This window comes from Crotalus tigris, unplaced genomic scaffold (genome assembly GCF_016545835.1).
Source record: "Crotalus tigris isolate CLP2741 ecotype Arizona unplaced genomic scaffold, ASM1654583v1 scf7180000017975.10810073628:1450386, whole genome shotgun sequence".
NCBI classification, from domain to species: domain Eukaryota; kingdom Metazoa; phylum Chordata; class Lepidosauria; order Squamata; family Viperidae; genus Crotalus; species Crotalus tigris.
In genome coordinates, this window is record NW_024096754.1 from 1,389,451 (window position 1) to 1,411,024 (window position 21,574).

At 44.5% G+C, this 21,574-nt stretch overlaps 2 protein-coding genes across 9 annotated transcripts in view; one reads left to right on the forward strand and one right to left on the reverse strand.

The window, feature by feature from the left end:
- Positions 1-2,253, reverse strand: part of LOC120309007 (interleukin-15 receptor subunit alpha-like) — a 26,305-nt gene extending 24,052 nt beyond the window's left edge. For all 3 annotated transcript variants that reach the window (XR_005556980.1, XR_005556979.1, XM_039345779.1), the window contains exon 1: positions 1,913-2,253. Coding sequence is in view for 1 of the 3 variants with exons in the window: in XM_039345779.1 (XP_039201713.1) it covers positions 1,913-2,081 (169 nt within the window). In the remaining 2 variants the exon portion in view is untranslated. The remainder of the gene's footprint in view (positions 1-1,912) is intronic.
- On the forward strand, positions 1,895-20,759 carry TSGA13 (testis specific 13). Of its 6 annotated transcripts, none has more exons than XM_039345783.1 (6): positions 1,895-1,922; positions 13,038-13,107; positions 15,184-15,390; positions 16,970-17,085; positions 19,216-19,325; positions 20,426-20,759. In XM_039345783.1, the coding sequence occupies exons 1-6, from the start codon at positions 1,915-1,917 to the stop codon at positions 20,617-20,619; spliced, it is 705 nt and encodes a 234-aa protein (XP_039201717.1). In that variant the 5' UTR covers positions 1,895-1,914; the 3' UTR covers positions 20,620-20,759. The 6 variants fall into 6 exon arrangements, with proteins under 6 accessions (XP_039201717.1, XP_039201720.1, XP_039201718.1 ...); XM_039345786.1 differs by lacking the exon at positions 1,895-1,922 and adding an exon at positions 2,206-2,267; XM_039345784.1 differs by lacking the exon at positions 1,895-1,922 and adding an exon at positions 2,279-2,571.
- Positions 20,760-21,574: the final 815 nt, after the last annotated feature.

The following is a 21,574-nucleotide window of genomic DNA, read 5'->3' on the forward strand; positions in this document are numbered from 1 at the left end:
TCAGAGAGCATCAAGGACCCCATAGTTCTCCTCCTCCTCCTCCTCCCCCCCCTTGCAAATCCCCCTCCCTTCTGGAACTGATGATGTTCCCTAGTTGGGTCACGAAACATCTGCAAGAAAACCACCAAGTCCCAAAACGACATGCTTATTACTGAGCAATGAACACCAACCAGGTGCAAAAGTATAGTAGGTCACAAGGAAACCCAGAAGTCCACTCTAGATATTTTTATTTTTGTTCCAGTTTTTTTTTCTAAAGGATCCTGAGAAGGAGAGAAGGCTGGCCAAGTGCATGCAAGGGATACAAATTTTGGAGCAGTGATTTATATCCGGGAAAAGAATGAAAAATATTCAAACAGGGTTAGGCCAGAAGGGAGGGGGGAAATGGACATAGGGAAATTTAAGAGGGAAGAATGTTAATCACGCATCTTGGGAAGAAAAGAACAATATGACCTGGACAGGATAAAGAAATCTGGCGTGTGAACAGCACGTTAGAAAAAAAGGACCTGGGTGTAAAAAATAAAAATAATTTAAACAATGGTCAAAAATACACATGTGGGTACAGAAAATGTTAAGAAAACATGTCGATTTTAAGCCAGAAGCATTTCTTCTAGCTATAATTACAGAGAACTATGACAACAAATGTATATATTTAATATTACATTTGCACAACATTGGAAAAATGAAGAAACACCGTCGGAAGAAGATTATAATTAGGAAAAAAATTGGATTATGCGGAAATGGATAATAGGCTCACCTTGAAAACGAAAGGAAAGGAAGATACAGAGTATTTTCAAACGGGGTAATTTTTATCAATGGCTAGAAAAGCGGAATAGAGAGTAGAAATGGAAGCTGAATTACTATTAATGTTAAATGTGTGAACCCAGAAAAACACGTTGTTTATTAAGCACTAAAGATTTGTAACTATAAAAACTTAATAAAATACAAATCTATCTATCTATCTATCTATCTATCTATCTATCTATCTATCTATCTATCTATCTATCTATCTAGATATAGATATAGTATAGATATAATATAGATAGATAGATAGATTTGTATTTTATTTTTATAGTTTTTATAGTTACAAATCTTTAGTGCTTAATAAAAGTGTTTTTCTGAGTATCTATCTATCTATCTATCTATCTATCTATCTATCTATCTATCTGTCTATATTCTATCTATCTATCTATCTATCTATCTATCTATCTATCTATCTATCTATCTATCTATCTAGGTATAGATATAGATATATAGATATCTTGAAGAACATCAAGAGAAGGCAGAATCCAGATCAAGGCAAATAGGGATTACTAATTTACCAAACCACGACACAGTTTTAAATCTAGATTAGTTTTAAAAGGATGTCAGTCAGGCCATTAGTTCAAGTAGTCCTCCACTTACGACCACGATGGACTCCCAAATTTCTCTTGCTAAGCGAAACATTTGTTAAGGAGAGTTTTGCCCGCCCCATTTTACGACCTTTTTTGCCACACGAGCCTGGCATGCTGGGACCGCCTGGGAATACACGGCAGCTGGGAAGCATGGGACTTTGGATCGCACGACATTGTGGGGATGGTTGTAAGTGTGAGGACCTGGCATACATCACCTTTTCCCCCCCCCCCCAGGGCCGGTAACTGAACGGTTGTAAGTCGAGAACCACCGATCCTGGAGCTCTTGTGTTCCTACCTGGCCTCTCCAGGTATCACACACCTGTGCTCCCAACCCGCCAGGTAAGGACATAGTCCAAGCGTCCGAGAGGTTGTAAAACGCCCAGCTGGATCAGCTCCAACCGGCCGGCCGCTCCTCCGCTCCGCCCGGCAGCTGGCAGGGAAACGGCGCCGGGTGGCTCGGACCGGTTCGGGGTTCGAGAGACTGCGCCAGTCCTCTGCACACGCCCCGGAGCGCCACTTACCCATGCCGAGGTCCGAGGCAGCGGCAGCGGGGGAGGCGGCGTCCCCGTCCAGGAACAGCCCCAGCAAGAGCAGCAGGAGCAGCCGGCGGCCGGGCAGCCCACAGCCGGCTGCGCAAAAGGCGTCTGGATGGGGCGCAGCGGCTCCTCCGGGCGGAGCGCAGCGCAACATGGCCCGGCGGTGCACGCAGGAGCAGCGGCGGCGGCGGAGGCGGGGAGGCGCGGCGGAGCTCCGCTTTCTCTTTCGCTTTGCGCCCGCGGGCTGGGCGGGGATTGCGCGCAGGCAGGCGCGGGAGGGGATCCCCTTTGGCGGAGGGGCGGCGGGTCTCTGAGCTCGCGCCTTTGCAGCGGGCGCCAGGTTGGGGAAGGCTGCGCCCGGGCCACTGGGCGGGGATTGCCAAGGGGGCGAGGGAGGGTCGCCTGGCGCTGGGTTCAGACGACCGCCCGTTTGCACGCGGGGCTAATCACGCGTGCAGAGTCTGCTCGGGGTTGGGTGGCTTGCGCTCCCGCGGACTGCCTCGACGATCAGCCGCTCCGTAAGCCGAGGGAAGGTTCCCAGCCGGCGGAGCGCGACCCGATTTGCCCTTCCGAGTCAGCTGAATGCTGTCGCCTTCCTGGGAACCAGAAGGGGAACTTGCCCTGTTCACACGAACGGTGTAGAGGTTATCTGGGTGCTGCGGGCTAGAGAGGATGGCTTCTGGTCTTTTTTTGTTTATTTTTTAGCTCTTCTTCTTCTTCTTCTTCTTCTTCTTCTTCTTCTTCTTCTTCTTCTTCTTCTTCTTCTTCTTCTTCTTCTTCTTCTTCTTCTTATTATTATTATTATTATTATTATTATTATTATTATTATTATTATTATTATTATTATTATTATTATTATTACTATTATGGATCATCGCACAGTCAGCCAGATGTTCAGACTGGATTTGGCATTTTGTCTACCTATCGAGTCCTTACTCAGGATCTGGGATAGGCAGATGTGGATGTTTGATGGTATTACAGATATCGTCGCAGGATGGAAGCAGTTCCTAGTAAGGCCGCTTTTTGCAATTGACTAATAGAGAATTTGTCAATGCCAGTGATGTTCAAGTGGTGCTCCAATTGTTTTGGGATTATTATTATTACTACTATTATCATTATTATTATTACTAATATTATTACTATTATTATTATTAGTAGTAATAGTAGTAGTAGTAGTAATTGTGATTAACACCCAATGAAAGGGTCAAGTGGAAAACAAATAGCCTGATCAAGGAACTGCCAAGGAAGGCAGGAAAACAGGCAAACTATTGTATATAAACCTGGAGCCCACTCTGTTCTAGAACTGATGCTGTTCCCTAGTTGGGTCATGAGATGTCTACAAGAAAGCCACCCAGCTCAGAGAGCACCAAGGACTCCATAGTCCTTTTCTTTCTTTCTTTCTTTCTTTCTTTCTTTCTTTCTTTCTTTCTTTCTTTCTTTCTTTCTTTCTTTCTTTCTTTCTTTCTTTCTTTCTTTCTTTCTTTCTTTCTTCCTCCCTCCCTCCCTCCCTCCCTCCCTCCCTCCCTCCCTCCTTTTCTCCTCTTCACTCTCCACCAAGCTCAAGAGAGCCCGCGAGGACTCCGTTGCTAAGCGAGACAATTGTTAAGTGATTTTTGCCCTGTTTTGCGACTTTTCTTGACACGGTTACTAAGTGAATCCCCGCCCTTGATTATTTATTAACACAGCTGGCAAGTGAATTGGGCTTTTCCCCCATGGACTTGGCTTGTCAGAAAGTCACACAAGGGGATCACGTGATCCCGGGACGCTGCGACCGTCGTAAGTATGAGTCAGTTGCCTAGAGTCTCTGAATTTGGATCACGTGACCACGGGGATGCTGCAATGCACCTCTCAATTGGGTTCCTCCCTAAAATTGTTACCTAAAGCAAACATTTGGGCCCCAGGGACCGGTTCCGTGGATAGAGGTTTTTTTCCGTGGACCGGAGGGTACGTTGTTTTGTGTGCTGCCTGCATGTTGCAGATGGGGCTTTGCTTGTTTGTGTGGACCGGTTGCTGGGCCCGGTACCGGTCCATGGGCCGGGGCTACAGGACCCCTGACCTAAAGCTTTCCTAACTCAGAACATCTTCCACCAGTAAAAATACAAAAAGCAGATATTTAGTAATAGTAATAGTAGTAAAGTTGGAAGGGACCTTGGAGGTCATCTAGTCCAACCCCCTGCTCAGGCAGGAAAGCCTACACCATTTCGGACAAATGGCTGTCCAGTCTCTTCTTAAAAACCTCCAGTGTTGGAGCATTCTGTAACTGTTTAAAGTTACGACGGCCTTGAAAAAGGTGTCTTATAACTGTTTTCATACTTATGACCAGTTGGTCACGTGATCAAAATTCAGATGCTTGGCAAGTGACTCACATTTATAATAATAAGAATAATAAAGTTGGAAGGGACCTTGGAGGTCATCTAGTCCAACCCCCTGCTCAGGCAGGAAAGCCTACACCATTTCGGACAAATGGCTGTCCAGTCTCTTCTTAAAAACTTCCAGCTTGACTCCCTCTTCTTTGGGGCAGCCCCTGAGATACTGGAAGGCTGCTCTCATGTCCCCCCTTGTCCTTCTCTCCGTTAAACTTGTTGTTGTTGTTGTTGTTAATTGCGAAGTCGTGTCCGACCCATCGCGACCCCATGGACAACATTCCTCCAGGTCTTCCTGTCCTCTACCATCTTCTGGAGTCCATTTAAATTCACACCTACTGCTTCAGAGACTCCATCCAGCCATCTCATTCTCTGTCGTCCCCTTCTTCTATTGCCCTCAATCTTTCCCAGCATTAGGCTCTTCTCCAGTGAATCCTTCCTTCTCATTAGGTGGCCAAAGTACTTGAGTTTCAACTTCAGGATCTGGCCTTCTAAAGAGCAGTCGGGGTTGATCTCTTCTAGGACCGACCGGTTTGAACGCCTTGCAGTCCAAGGGACTCGCAGGAGTCTTCTCCAGCACCACAGTTCAAAGGCCTCAATTCTTTTGCGCTCAGCCTTTCTTATGGTCCAACTTTCACAGCCATACATTGCAACTGGGAAAATCATGGCCTGGACTATGCGCACTTTTGTTGGCAGGGTGATGTCTCTGCTTTTTAGAATGCTGTCTAGATTTGCCATAGCTTTCCTCCCCAGGAGCAAGCGTCTTTTAATTTCTTGGCTGCAGTCTCCATCTGAGGTGATCTTGGAGCCCAGAAAAATAAAATCTGTCACTACCTCCATTTCTTCCCCATCTATTTGCCAGGAATTGAGAGGGCCGGATGCCATGATTTTGGTTTTCTTAATGTTGAGTTTCAAGCCAACTTTTGCACTCTCCTTCTTCACCCGCATCAAGAGGCTCTTTAGTTCCTCTTCACTTTCTGCCATTAGAGTGGTATCATCTGCATATCTTAGGTTGTTGATATTTCTCCCGGCAATCTTAATTCCAACTTTTGATTCATCTAGCCCTGCCTTTCTCATGATGTGCTCTGCATATAAGTTAAATAGGCAGGGCGACAGTATACAGCCTTGCCGGACTCCTTTTCCAATTTTGAACCAATCAGTGGTTCCGTGTTCGGTTCTCACTGTTGCTTCTTGACCCGCATATAGGTTTCTCAAGAGACAAATGAGATGGTCTGGTACTCCCATCTCTTTAAGAACTTGCCACAATTTGTTGTGATCCACACAATCAAAGGCTTTTGCATAGTCAATGAAGCAGAAGTAGATGTTTTTCTGGAACTCCCTAGCTTTCTCCATGATCCAGCGTATGTTGGCAATTTGATCTCTAGTTCCTCTGCCTCTTCGAAATCCTGCCTGTACTTCTGGTAGTTCTCGATCCACATACTGCTGGAGTCTAGCTTGTAGGATTTTAAGCATAACTTTACTAGCATGTGAAATGAGTGCAATGGTGCGATAGTTTGAACATTCTTTGGCATTGCCTTTCTTTGGAATTGGAATGTAAACTGACCTTTTCCAATCCTGTGGCCACTGTTGAGTTTTCCAAATTTGCTGGCAAATTGAGTGTAGCACTTTTACTGCATCTTCTTTTAAGATTTTGAATAGCTCAGCTGGAATACTGTCACCTCCACTAGCTTTGTTGTTGCTCAGATTTTCTAAGGCCCATTTCACTTCACATTCTAGGATGTCTGGTTCGAGGTCAATGACCATCTCATTGTGGTTATCTGGGATGTTAAGCTCATTCTTGTATAGTTCTTCTGTGTAGTTTTGCCATCTCTTCTTAATCTCTTCTGCCTCTGTTAGGTCTCTGCCATTTTGGTCCTTTATCATGCCCATCTTTGCATGAAACGTTCCCTTCATATCTCCAATTTTCTTGAAGAGATCTCTGGTCCTCCCTGTTCTGTTGTTTTCTTCTATTTCTTTGCACTGTTCATTTAAGAAGGCATTCTTATCTCTTCTAGCTACTCTCTGGAATTCTGCATTCAATTGGGTGTATCTTTCTCTTTCTCCTTTGCCTTTCGCTTCCCTTCTTTCCTCAGCTATTTGCAAAGCTTCCTGAGACAGCCATTTTGCTTTCTTGCATTTCTTTTTCTTTGGGATGGTTTTAGTTGCTACCTCTTGTACAATGTTGCGAACTTCCATCCATAGTTCTTCAGGCATTCTGTCTATCAGATCCAGTTCCTTAAATCTATTTGTCACCTCTACTGTATATTCATCAGGAATATGATTTAGTTCATACCTGAGTGGCCTAGTGCTTTTCCCTACTTTTTTCAATTTAAGCCTAAATTTTGCAACGAGAAGCTCATGATCTGAGCCACAGTCAGCTCCTGGTCTTGTTTTTACTGACTGTATAGAGCTTCTCCATCTTTGGCTGCAGAGTACATAGTCAATCTGATTTCTATGTTGACCGTCTGGTGATGTCCATGTGTAGAGCCGTCTCTTGGGTTGTTGGAAAAGAGTGTTTGTTATGACCATCGTATTCTCTTGACAAAATTCTATTAGCCTGTGCCCTGCTTCATTTTGTACTCCAAGGCCAAACTTGCCTGTTATTCCGGTTATCTTTTGGCTTCCTACCTTAGCATTCCAATCCCCCATGATGATAAGGACATCATTTTTTGGTGTTAATTCTATAAGGTGCTGTAGGGCTTCATAGAACCGGTCAATTTCATCCTCTTCAGCACCAGTGGTTGGGGCATAGATTTGGACTACTGTGATATTGAATGGTTTGCCTTGGATTCGAATTGAGATCATTCTGTCATTTTGGGGATTGTATCCCAGTATTGCTTTTCCTATTCTTTTATTGACTATGAAGGCTACTCCATTTCTTCTGAGGGATTCTTGCCCACAGTAGTATACCTGATGGTCATCTGAGTTAAATTCACCCATTCCTGTCCATTTTAGTTCGCTGATTCCTAAGATGTCGATGTTCAGTCTTGTCATCTCTTTTTTGACTACGTCTAGCTTGCCTTGATTCATGGATCTTACATTCCAGGTTCCTATGGAGAAAAAATCTTTACAGCATCGGACTTTCCTTTCACCACCAGATATATCCACAGCTGAGCGTCCTTTCGGCTTTGGCCCAGTCGCTTCATTCTTTCTGGCGCTACTAGTACTAGCCCTCTGCTCTTCCCCAGTAGCATATTGGACACCTTCCGACCTGAGGGGCTCATCTTCCAGCGTCATATCTTTTTTCCTTTTAGTACTGTCCATGGGGTTTTCATGGCAAAGATACTGGAGTGGTTTGCCATTTCCTTCTCCAGTGGATCACATTTTGTCAGAACTCTCTGCTATAACCTGTCCGTCTTGGGTGGCCCTGCACGGCATAGCTTATAGCTTCATTGAGTTACGCAAGCCCCTTCGCCACGACAAGGCAGTAATCCATAAAGGGGTCCGTTAAACTAGACATGCCCAATTCCAGCAACCGTTCCTTATAGGTTTTAGCCTCCAGTCCCCTAATCATCTTTGTTTCAAAGAACCCCTGTTAAAAATTTTAACTGGGAAGGATGAGAACGAAACGAGAACCATGAAGAATAATTTGCTAAAAGTCCCGTAAACATTTCAGGGGAAATTCTTAGGAAAGTCAGTTCGATGAGCAGCTGTGCTTCGCCAGTGCAAAATTCTTGCAGGCAGATGTCAAAATCTTCTCTTCCAGACAGCAAAATACAAATAATGTGGAGATGGTTGCTAGGACAAATATTGTCCTGTTTATTCTGGGTGGACAAACACAGTGTCAGAACAGGGATTTTCAAAGTTCCTTTCCAAAGTAATTCAAGGACCAGACGGATTACACCCCAGAGTTCTCAAGGAACTGGCAGATGTGATATCGGAGCCACTGAACTATATTTTTCAAAGATCCTGGAACACAGGGGAACTACCAGAGGACTGGAAAAGAGCTGATGTAGTTCCCATCCTCAAAAAAGGAAAAAAAAATGGATCCAGGAAGTTACAGACCTATCAGCCGGACCTCAATACCTGGGAAGATCCTGGAAAAGATAATCAAACAACGAATCAACGAACACCTAGAGGCAAACAAAGTCATTACTAAAAGCCAACATGGGTTTGTCAAAAATAGATCATGCCAGACAATCTTATTGCATTCTTTGACCAAGTGACAAAATTAGTGGATCAGAGGAATGCTGTGGACATAATTTACTTGGACTTCAGTAAGGCATTTGATAAAGGAGATCACAACCTACTACTTGACAAGATAGAAAAATGTGGGGTAGACAGAACCACCACCAGATGGATCCGTAGCTGGCTGACCGGCCGTACTCAGCGAGTGGTCCTCAATGGAACTGCATCTATATGGAGGGAAGTGTGTAGTGGGGTGCCCCAGGCTCTGTTCTGGGCCCAGTACTCTTCAACATCTTCATCAACGATTTGGATGAAGGGATAGATGGGGAACTCATCAAATTTGCAGATGACACCAAACTGGCAGGAATAGCCAACACTCCAGAAGACAGGCTTCAGATACAGAAGGATCTGGACAGACTTGAACACTGGGCACTAACTAACAAAATGAAATTCAATGGTGAAAAAAGCAAGGTTCTACATTTAGGCAAGAAAAACAAATGCACAAGTACAGCATAGGTGGCACCATGCTCAATAGTAGTAACTGTGAGAGGGACCTCGGAGTCCTAGTAGACAATCACTTAAATATGAGCCAGCAGTGTGCTGCAGCTGCCAAAAAGGCCAACACAGTGCTAGGCTGCATTAACATAGGGATAGAATCAAGATCACGTGAAGTATTAATACCACTCTTCAATGCCTTGGTAAGGCCACACTTGGAATACTGCATCCAGTTTTGGTCACCACGATGTAAAAAAGATGTTGATACTCTAGAAAGAGTACAGAGAAGAGCAACAAAGATGATTAGGGGACTGGAGGCTAAAACATATAAGGAACGGTTGATAGAATTGGGTATGTCTAGTTTAACGAAGAGAAGGACAAGGGGGGACATGATAGCAGTATTCCAATATCTCAGGGGCTGCCATAAAGAAGAGGGAATTAAGCTATTTTCCAAGCACCTGAAGGCAGGACAAGAAGCAACGGGTGGAAACTCATCAAGGAGAGAAGCAACCTAGAACTAAGGAGAAACTTCCTGACAGTGAGAACAATTAATCAGTGGAACAGCTTGCCTCCAGAAGCAGTAAATGCTCCAACACTGGAAGTTTTTAAGAAGAGACTGGACAGCCATTTGTCCGAAATGGTGTAGGGTTTCCTGCCCGAGTAGGGGGTTGGACTAGATGACCTCCAAGGTCCCTTCCAACTTTACTACTATTACTATTACTAAGGCCAAATGGGAATTCTTATCTGAATTTTGTCCATACGCCAATCAGCTGACAATTGACATTCTGCATCCGGGTCGAAGCTAAAAAGAAAACCTCAGCAGATCTACAACTCCGTTTTATCAACTTGAGTTTCTCTCATGATTTCCCTTTTTTTTAAAAAACTCCATCTGTCAAAGGATTCTGCTTGCAAATAATTTTTTTTTTAAAAAAATCAGAATGGTTATTGTTCATATCTGAATCTTTTGCATGCCAATTGATAACAGAGAAGCAATTTTTACGCATTCTTGATCCTAGTTAAAAGCAAACTTACAATCGTTCGCTTAGGAACTGTTAAAAGTTACAACGGCCTTGAAAAAGCTGTCTTATGACTATTTTCATACGTACGACCAGTTGGTCACGTGCTCAAAATTCAGATGCTTGGCAACTGACTCACATTTATAATAATAAGAATAATAAAGTTGGAAGGGACCTTGGAGGTCATCTAGTCCAACCCCCTGCTCAGGCAGGAAAGCCTACACCATTTCAGACAAATGGCTGTCCAGTCTCTTCTTAAAAACTTCCAGTGTTGGAGCATCCACCGCTTCTGGAGGCAGGTAGTTCCACTGGTTAATTGTTCTAACTGTCAGGAAATTTCTCCTTAGTTCCAGGTTGCTTCTCTCCTTGGTGAGTTTCCATCCATTACTTCTTGTCCTGCCTTCAGGCCCTTTGGAGAACAGCTTGACTCCCTCTTCTTTGGGGCAGCCCCTGAGATAATGGAAGACTGCTATCCTGTCCCCCCTCGTCCGTCTTTTCATTAGACTAGCCATATCCAATTCCAGCAACCGTTCTTCGTGTTTGGCCCTGACAGTGAGAACAATTAACCAGTGGAACTACTGGCCTCCAGAAGTTGTGGGTGCTCCAACACTGGAAGTTTTCAAGAAGAGACTGGACAACCCTTTGTCTGGAATGGTATAGGGCTTCTTGCCTGAGCAGAGGGTTGGACTAGAAGATCTTTAAGGTCCCTTTCAACTCTTATTATTCCTCTCGTAATAAGCTGCCTCTCATGGATGTTTGAATTGGTGATCCTTGTGGTCCTCCCTACAAGGCATCTGTGTTCTATGAATCTGTGTCACAGAGCGGAAGGGAGCTGTTCCATACGTGGAACTTCGCAACTCTTCCTGTAACAGTCCCAACTGTCGCTCCTCCAACTAAATTCAGATGGCGGACTCGGAAACCCCCTCCCCAAAATAGACAGAAGTTGTGTGTGTGTGTGTGTGTGTGTGTGGGAGGGTGTCACACCTCATGTCGACAAAGGAAGGACCTTGGATTGAGGTGAGAGATGCCGGTGGATTCCCCCTTAGTTCTCCAAATCTTGCCAAGTTCTGTAGGACTCGTTCTGCTGAAGTTCTCTGCTCCTTCAGCCAGCTTGAGAGTCTAAATTCTTTAGCAGTCCAGGTGAACTTTGCCCCTGGGACTGGTGTTTCTGTTTGATCTGCAGCCTCGTGGGCTGAGTTTGCACAGCTTTTGCTAAGCTCGGTTAGTGAGCTCATTTCAGTTTTGAGGTTAAGGTTTAACACGCCGAGTTTGGCCCAGAGCTGATAAGAAAGTTGAATGAGAGACAGAGGAGAGAGAGAGAGAGAGAGAGAGAGAGAGAGAGAGAGAGAGAGAGAGAGAGAGAGAGAGAGAGAGAGAGAGAGAGAGACAGACTGACTTAACCTTTGCCAAGGGGCTTCCTGGCCCAGCTGAATGTCTCAATTACCAAGTAATTTAGGCTGAGCAAAAAGCATTTATTTAGGAGATGGAGTGTTTTTATAGGGTACGGAAACAAATGATGAATATAGAATAGAATAGAATAGGAAAATTAATCAGAATAGAATAGAATAGAATAATAGAAAATATGGAATAGAATAGAATAAAAGGAAAATTAATAGAATAGAATAGAATAGAATAGAATAGAATAGAATAGAATAGAATAGAATAGAATAGAATAGAATAGAATAGAATAGAATAGGAATATAGGATAGAATGGAATGGAACAGAACAGAACAGAACAGAATAGAATAGAATAGAATGGAAATAGTACAGAACAGAATAGAATAGAATAGAAAATATAGAATGGAATGGAGTAGAATAGAATTAGAATAGAATAGAATAGAATAGAATAGAATAGAATAGAAAATATGGAATAGAATAGAATAGAATAAAAGGAAAATTAGAATAGAATAGAATAGAATAATAGAAAATATGGAATAGAATAAAAGGAAAATTAATAGAATAGAATAGAATAGAATAGAATAGAATAGAATAGAATAGAATAGAATAGGAATATAGAATGTAATGGAATGGAATGGAATAGAATAGAATATAGAATGGAATGGAATAGAATAGAATTAGAATAGAGTAGAGTAGAGTAGAATAGAATAGAATAGAATAGAATAGAATAGATAGGAATATAGAATAGAATGGAATGGAATGGAATGGAGTAGAATAGAATAGAATAGAATAGAATAGAATAGAATAGAATAGAATAGAATAGAATAGAATAGAACTGGAAGGGACCCTGGAGGTCTTCTAGTCCAACCCTCTGCTCAAGCAGGAGAACCTACACCATCTCAGACAGGTGACTGTCCAGCCTCTTCTTAAAAATCTCCAGTGACGGAGCGCCCACATACATCCAGAAGAGGTGATATGTCATTAATGACACAGGAAAGCAAGGGGTCAAAAGAATGAAAGGCATGAATGACACATGAGAACTGAACGGCAGACAGTATGGCTTCAAGATCATGTTCCACAAATGGCAATTACAGGAACAGAGTCGTAAGGGACCTTTGGAGGTCTTCTAGCCCAACCCACTGCTCAAACAGGAAACCCTGTGGCATTTCGGACAAACAGCACTGAAAAAAAAGGGACCTGTGACCGTTTTTCACCCTTACGACCGTTGCAGCATCCCCATAGTCACGTGACTCACATCTGGATGCCTGACTCATATTTATGACGGTCGCAGTATCCCAGAGTCACCTGATTCCCCCTTTTGTGACTCTTCTGAAGAGCAAAGTCAATTGGGGAAGCCCAGATTCGCTTAACAACCGTGTTATTAGTTTAACAACTGCAGGGACTCACTTAACAACCGATGCAAGAAACGTCAACAAATTTTCCCCCTTAGCAACGTAAACTTTGGGCTCCGTTGCAGTCCTAAAATTGAGGACTGCCTGTATTTTTCTGAGCGCTGGATTTTTTTAAATTTGAAATTGTTTCTGGGAGTTTCCCAAACTTCACCCAGGTGCCAAAATATTTCCACCTTTCTGCTCACTAAAAGAAAAATAGATTTTCCCGTCCTCTGAGAAAAGAATGCGGCATGTCAGGATTTGAAACCTTGTCCAAGCTGGGGGAAAAAAATATTGACAAGATTTATTTTATTTCCAGGTTGATTTTGCGCACGATGAGCAGTTTCTTCTTGATGCACGAGCTGCATTTCTCTCCCCATCCGAATCTGGTAAATAATAATGTTGTTGTTTTTTTTAACTGAAAGAAGGAAAAGTTTTAATTTATTAGACGCATTGCACGGTACAAATCCAGCAATTAGTTATTCTCATAAAGCGTTGGTCATTCCCAAGAGCTGAAGTTCAACCCTGTCAGAAGATTTCCTTTCCCAAAAACTAAATTTGGTTAAATCAATCTTTGTCGATACCGGAAACTTTCAGACCGGTGGCTTCGACTCCCAGAATTCCCCAGCCAGCACAGCTGTGCTGGCTGGGGAATTCTGGGAGATGAAGTCCACCGGTCTTAAAGTTGCTGAGATGGCTGTGAAGGGGTTGGAGTTTGAGTTCATGGAATTTGAGCTGGGGAATTCTGGGAGTTGAAGTCCACCCATCTTCACATTCTTGAGAAAGCTGGAGAATTCTGGGAGCTGAAGTCCACCGGCCTTCAAATCGTTGAGACAGCTGGTGAATTCTGGGAGTTGAAGTCCACTAGTCTTCAAGTTCTTGAGACAGCTGGTGAATTCTGGGAGTTGAAGTCCACCCATCTTCAGGTTCTTGAGACAGCTGGGGAATTCTGGGAGTTGAAGTCCATCCATCTTCAGGTCCTTGAGACGGCTGGGGAATTCTGGGAGTTGAAGTCCACCCATCTTCAGGTTCTTGAGACAGCTGGTGAATTCTGGGAGTTGAAGTCCACTGGTCTTCAAGTTCTTGAGACAACTGGGGAATTCTGGGAGTTGAAGTCCACCCATCTTCAAGTTCTTGAGATAGCTGGGGTATTCTGGGAGTTGAAGTCCACCCATCTTCAGGTTGCCAAGGCTGAGAAACCCTGGTTAGATAATGTCTGTCCCAACTCGACCCTCCTTCACAGAAAGTTGACGTTCCTCAAAATTCCTCTCCAGCTCCTGTATTTGTACAAAGTTAGTGTGTGGAGGTACCCAAAGGTGTTTTTTCGAAAAGGCAACTGGACATCCTCAGTTGTTTTTTTCCTTGAAAACATTTGCCTTCTCATCTAAGAAGCTTCTTCAGTGGTGTGAGGTGCCTTGTGAGGTGCACCAAGGTGGCACCTCCCAATGGCTGTGCCAAGGCCAAGCGAGCTGATTGGTTAAGCGGTTTAATGCAGTCTTCGGAGCTGGAGGAACAAGAGAGGATCCCTAGAGATCACTCAGAAGGGGACAAGATGTCCAGGCGTCTCGCCACATGACGGAAACGGGATAACTGAGGTTTCAGGACCAGATTAAGGAATGGGGTAGCTAGGTTAGTATGTGCACAATTTTGGAAAAATGAAGAAACTCCTACAGAGGAGAATATAATTAAAAAAAAATACTGGGATGCACAGAAATGGATAGGTTAACATTAAAAATGAAAGGAAAAAGAAGAAACAGAATATTATATGACCTGGGACATTATTTTATCAATGGTTAGCCGATAAAAACAGAGGTCAGACAGTTGGAAATATGAGAATATGTGGATTATGTGAGCAGGATTTAATCATAATCATAATGATGATGATGTTGATGATGTTGGAAGGGATCTTAAAGGTTATCTAGTCCAACCCCCTGCTCAGGCAGGAAACCTCAGAAAAATGGCTGTCCAGTCTCTTCTTCAAAACTTCCAGTGTTGGAGCACCCACAACTTCTGGAGGCAGGTCGTTCCACTGGTTAATTGTTCTGTCAGGAAGTTTCTGAATGGGTTAGTGAATCCTTTGATTGTTATGTAACTAATATCAATGCGGGCAATTCTATTTTTAACATTTGGAGTGCTATGTCCTAGTCTACGATTGCGTTTCGATAAGATTATTATGAACGTGAGGATGGTTATATTTTAATGCGTGTGTATACCTAGACCACACACTGTTCAATGTAGAAATGGAATTTTCTTAAAGTAATAATAATAAGACATTTTTTAAAAAAAGAGGAATGGGGTAGAATCAGAGCAGGAGAGAAATGGAAATTTGGGGGTGGTGGGGGGAGAATATAAACCACCATCACCAGGCCCACGTTGAGTTTTCAGGAAAGGAGGGGGGTGAAGGTTCAAGCTTTTTCGTGTCACCCCACTTTGCGTACAACTGGACTTTTCCTGTCCCTGGCCAGACCCAATATTTCATCCCTCTGACCGATGCGGATTTTCAAGACCGCTTGGAGCAGCACCGGAGGGAGACGGCCATCATGCTCCGGTCTTCGGAATTCAACCAGGACAAGACGGCGCTGATCGTCACCAACAGCCCGTTTCCTCTGCTGGTCTCCGGCACGCACCTGGCCACCCCTTTCCAATACTTCCCCAAAGACTGGTTGAGGAGGGTAAGGGGGCTCATCCCTTTCGCCCAACGGGGAAAAGAACGGGCGAATGAATGAAATGAAGGAATGAAATGAGGCAGGGAGGGAGGGAAGGAAGGAAGGAAGGAGAAGATAGGTAAGTAGGTGGGTAGGTAGGTAGGAAGGAAGGAGAGGAAGAGAGGAAATAGTAAAAGAAAGAAAAAAGGAAGGAAGGAAGGAAGGAAGGAAGGAAGGAAGGAAGGAAGGAAGGGAGGGAAAGGAGGGAGGGAGGAAGGAAAAGGGAAAGGAAGGAAGGAAGGAAGGAAGGAAGGAAGGAAGGAAGGAAGGAAGAAAAGGAAGGGGAAGGAAGATATGTATGAAGGAATGAAGAAAGGAAGGAAGGAAGGGGAAGATAGGTAAGTAGGAAGGAAGGAGAGGAAGAGAGGAAAATAAAAAAAGAAAAAAGGAAGAAGGAAGGAAAGATGGGAAAGGAGGGAGGGAGGAAGGAAAAGGGAAAGGAAGGAAGAAAAGGAAGGGGAAGGAAGGTATGAAGGAATGAAGAAAGGAAGGAAGGAAGGAAGGAAGGAAGGAAGGGGAAGATAGGTAAGTAGGTGGGTAGGAAGGAAGGAAGAAAAGGAAGGAATGAAGAAAGGAAGGAAGGAAAAGGAAGGGGAAGATAGGTAAGTAGATGGGTAGATAGGAAGGAAGGAATGAAAGAAAATGAAGGGGAAGGAAGGTATGTATGAATGAAGAAAAGGAAGGAAGAAAAGGAAGGAAGGAAGAAAGGAAGGAAGGGGAAGATAGGTAAGTGGGTAGGTAGGAAGGAAGGAAGGAAAAGAAGAAAGGAAAATAGAAAAAGAAAAAAGGAAGGAAGGAAGGAAAGAAAGAAAGAAAGAAAAATGTCGTCTCACATTTAATAGGAGGGAATCCAGAGAGTAGCTGTATCCTTTACTTTACTTTACTTAATCAGAATAACACAACAGCAGAACTGGAAGGGACCTCAGAGGTCATCTAGCCCAACCCCCTGTTTTAATCCTAAAACTGGATGAACAAAAACAAGTTTGGGGCTTTCCCTAGCATGCTATACAGAAGTGTAAGAGAAGGACTAGGGATGATTCGGGGCGAGTGTGTTTGCGAATATTGCACAGCCAGGAAAGATACAGGCAGCCCTCGACTTACGACTGGTCGCTTCGTGACCGTTCAAACTTAACGACAGATCCTCCCGGAGCTACTTAAAGACTCCCATTTCAAGTTGCAACACCCACCCGCCTGGTCACATGATCCCATCGTGTGTACCCGGCAACTACTCTGCATGTATTGCTATTGGCTGCATCCTGTGGTCATGTGACCACAATGTATGAACTCCACCCCCCCACCCCCCAACCTGGCATTTGATCCCAGTGTCCGGAAAAATATAGCCCATTGTGGACAATGGATTCGATTAACGACCGCCACTGAAAAGGTGGTAAAACTGGGCACCGCCACAGCTGACTCGCTTAATGACCAGCCCAACTTAATGACCGTAATTCCGGGCTCAGTAACGGTCGTAAGTTGAGGACTGGCTGTATCCAAGGGACCCTCCCCAACTTCACGAGGGCACTGACGGTCTTCTTTTCCCACCCAGCCTTTCCTGCAGAGCTTCCGGGATCAAACACCTCGTGGCTTGCCCCCGGTGGGGGGCTCATCCAAGGAAGGCCCTGGGATGGAAATCAAAAAGCTGAAAATTCCTGACCAGCTCAGGTACCGACTCTGACAGGCTGTGCCTCATGGTTTTTCTTCCCTGCTAAAGCAGCTTTAGAAATGTGGGGCCCCAAATCAAGAGCGACCACGGGTGATTCTTCCGAGCTGAGCCCTTCAAGTTTCTCTTAGTAACAATAACAACAACAACAACAATAATAAAGTTGGAAGGGACCTTGGAGGGCATCTAGTCCAACCCCCTGCTCAGGCAGGAAACCCTATGCCATTTCGGCCAACTCTTTGAAGTTGCAACGGGCCCGAAAAAGAAGGACTTAGGATCCTAGTTTCACACTTAACGACCCGTTGTAAGCCTCCCCGGGGGTCACGGGATCAAAATCCAGAGGCTTGGCGACTGACTCATATTTATGATGGTGGTAGCGTCCCCGGGGGGCACGGTATCCCCTTTTTGCTACCTCTGGACAAGCAAAGTCATCCGGTCGTTAGTACTCTTCCTGAGAGTTACTGAGCCCGCTTGGAAGTTTATCCGTGCTCTCTTTTGAAGACGGCAAAGTCCACATTCTGGGCAGAGAGGACCCATGATTTGAAGGGGGGGGGGTCAAAGAGGTCATCTACATTAAGACTGAACAGCCCTCCCTCAACAGAGGGGGGTGGGATACAACAATACAGTCCTGTCAGCAGTTCCAAGAAGTCGTCGTCCCTCCATCAAAGTAAAATGAGCTGGAACGGGACCCTACGGAGGCCGCGGGAGAGGGGTCTGGGGCTTCAGAGGAAGGTGGGGAAGAGCAGGCCGAGGCAAGCCAGGACCCTTCAGGATTGGGACAGGAGGAACAGAAGAGGCAGAGTTCAGGCAATGAGCAAGGGTCACCCCCACCTGATCCTAGAGAACGGAGAGTGGAGAGAAGGAGGGAACAACGCAGGCAGGCTCAGCGACTCGGGTGGAGAGCGTCCCGCCCTTCTCCACAAGGCACACCTGGAGAGTGAGATTTAAGAAGATGCTGTGGGGAGAGGCATTTGTCGGGAACAAACGCTGATTCCTTGGAGTTTTGTGTGTGTGTTGTTGCTGATCTCTTGTTCTGTGACTTCTGCTTGGAAACCCGGAAACTCGGACCATTGGACTGGCTGACAACGTTGCTTGGATGCTCAAAGATCTCGGACTGTATTTTGGCTTCCCTTTTGAAACTGCTCAGGCAGAAACTGTATTCACACAGACTCATTAGGTTTATGATGTATGTGTCCGGTGCTTTTTTCCTAAAAAAAAAAAAAAAAGGTGCCGGAACTCACACACGTCATACAACCCGCCTTGCCTACTCTACAAGGTTCCATCCCAAAAAAGGTGCCGGAACTCCGTTCTGGGCGTTCTATGAGAAAAAAAGCTATGTATGTGTCATTCTTTCATATCTCCGTGGCCTTGAGTAAATTCCTCTCCTAATCAGACTGTATGTGAAACTGCTTGCAGCCAGAGGCGGCTGAAGGTGTGTGTATGTCTTCCTTTGTTTGGAGGCTGGCCAGAAACGTGGGAGCATTTGGGGAAAATTTAGAGCAATTAAAGGGCGGTTTGAATTGCCAGCTGACTGCATTGCCTCTGTCCTGTGCCCTGGGTCATCACAGAAGGCTCTACACCCATTTGCACTATCCGGGTGACCCTGAGCGCATAGATAAACCTCCAAGTGGCTTCAACAATTCTCAGGAAGAATACTAAACGACCAGATGACTGCAAGGATTATAAATCCTTCCATCTTCCACCATTCGGTCAGAACTGAAGAAGCTTCTTGGATGAGAAGTGAAACATCTTCAAGGAAAAACAAAGTCCAGGTGACTTTTGAAAAAAAAAACACGTCTTTGGGACAACGATGACCTGGATGGCTGAGAATCTCCATAGCAGACATTTACTCTGGGAAATAATTCTTAATTTTTTTTCTTCTCTTTTCAATACATTCCCATAATTATTCTTAAGAAGGAGCTGCTTCATCTCCACAAGTGCTTTTTTCTGGGCAGAAATTTGAGATAGGGGGATTTATTTTAATTTTATTTTTTTATTTTTATTTTTTTAAAAAAACCTTTTTAGCAAATCTTTGGTTAGCCGCATGACGCAGCTCGGTGGCCCAAAGTGTGATTGCTGATGGTGCAAAAAAAGATTGCCTGGTTCTCAAGAAACGTATCTCTTCTTTGAAGCAGGTTTACCAACAAGAAGGATTTCAAAGGCGAAGCCCATTTTTCCAAAAATTACGCCGAGAGGCGTTTGCAAAGGTTGTATCCCCAGTTACACCTTCATTCCAGATTAGGTAAGATGTGGCCTCTTAATGGTTATAGCAGGGGTCTTCAAACTGGGCCCTTTTATGACTTGTGGACTTCAACTCCCAGAATTCCTCAGCCAGCCTCCATTTTGTTTGTTAGATTTAAGGCAGGGGTCTTCAAACTTGGCCCTTTTATGACTTGTGGACTTCAACTCCCAGAATTCCTCAGCCAGCCTCCATTTTGTTAGATTTAATACAGGGGTCTTCCAACTTGGCCCTTTGATGACTTGTGGACTTCAACTCCCAGAATTCCTCAGCCAACATGGCTGGCTGAGGAATTCTGGGAGTTGAAGTCCACAAGTCATCAAAGGGCCATGTTTGAGGGGACTCGTGTGTGGGGGATGGGCCGTGGCGACAAATCCTAACCGTTGGCTTTAATCTTGCCGATACAGCTAGTCCTTTCCTGACAACGGTTCATTTAGTGACCGTGGCCCTGAAAAAAGTGACGTAGGACTGTTTTTCACACTTAACGACCGTTGCTGCACGTGATCAAAATTCAGAGGCTCGGCAACTGGCTCGTATTTATGACGGTTGCAGTGTCCCCGGGATCACGTGATCTCCTTTTGCGACCTTCCGACAAGCAAAGTCAATCGGGGAAGGCAGGTTCCTTTAACAACCGTGTGACTATCTTAACAATTGCGGCGATTCACTTAACAAATTATGGCAAGAAAGGCAGGGGGGGAAGAGGGGAAACTCCCTTCATCATTGTCTCGCTTAGCCACAGAAATTGGGAGGGTGTATTGTGGTTGTGAGTCCAGGATTACCTGTATTGTTCCACACCTCTAGACGGAATCTTGCCAAAATGAAGTACGATCTGAATCTACAATATTCTCTGGGAACTGTTAGGGAGGGCCTGCCTTCACCCTCTTTCTCTCACACATACGATCCGGTCTACATTGCCTCTTATTCCTCTGCAATGCATCCCTTCCCTCCTGGAAAATCCCTCCCCCCCCTCCTCGCGATGTGAGGGCAGTAAATTTCTCATTTAGCAACCTAAATTCCAGGCTCAACTGTGGTCGTAAGTGGAGGACCTGCCTGTAAACAGAGATGGCGTCCTCATTTTTCCCTGTGTCCGCTTTTCCTTGCAGATGACTGGAAAAAGCAGCCCCTTCCCCGGATTCAGGGGTGGCCTGCCGCCAAGATTCAGTGGGAGCCCCTGACCCTTTCCTGCCTGACCGAAGTGAAGCCCACCTTTCTTGTCCCCGGAGAAAACGGCTTTAGACACGGAAAAGCTCCTCTCTGGATTGTAAATAACTCAGTGGTATTAAATTCCACCCAATAAAAATCTCAGCTGGCTGACTGTATTCTGATGGGTTTGGTTACTCTGTGATGTGGAGGCTTCAGTTCCTACCAATGATGTGGACCTCTGAGGACGGGTGTGGAATGATGGCCTCTTTATGACTTGTGGACTTCGACTCCCAGAATTCCTGAGCCAGTATGGCTGGATGGCCCCCTTCATGACTTGTGGACTTCAACTCCCAGAATTCCTGAGCCAATATGGCTGGATGGCCGGCCCCCTTCATGACTTGTGAACTTCTACTCCCAGAATTCCTGAGCCAGTATGGCTGGATGGCCCCCTTCATGACTTGTGGACTTAAACTAGAGTCTTGGACTTCAAGAGAGCTAATTTCAATAAACTTAGAGAGGGCTTGGGAAGGATTCCATGGATGAGAATCCTCAAGGGGAAAACAACTCAAGAAGCTTGGGAAATTTTGAAAAATGAGATAATAAAAGCACAGTCTAGCACAATACCAACAAAGAGGAAAAATAACAGCTCTCAAAAGAAACCAACATGGCTGCATAAAGAACTCTCTGACAAATTGAAAGATAAAAAGGACAAGTATAGAAGTGGAAAGAGGGGAACATAACTAAGTCAGAATATCAGCAAATAGCCCGAGCCTGCAAAGATGAAGTGAAGAAAGCCAAGGCTCAAAATGAACTGAGGCTTGCGACCAAAGTCAAAAATAACAAAAAAAAAGCTTCTTTCAACATGTAAAAAACAAGAAAAAAGTGAAGGAAATGATTGGTCCATTAGTGGGTGGAAGTGGCAAGAAGGTGACAAGCAACAGGGAGAAAGCAGAACTATTTAACTCATTTTTTTGCATCTGTCTTTACACAAAGGGAAAAAACAGACCAACCTATCAAAAATAGTGCCACAAAAAACAAAACAGAAACACAAGTTAAGATAGGCAAGAAAATCGTTAGTGAGCACCTGTCCAGCATAGATGAGTTCAAAT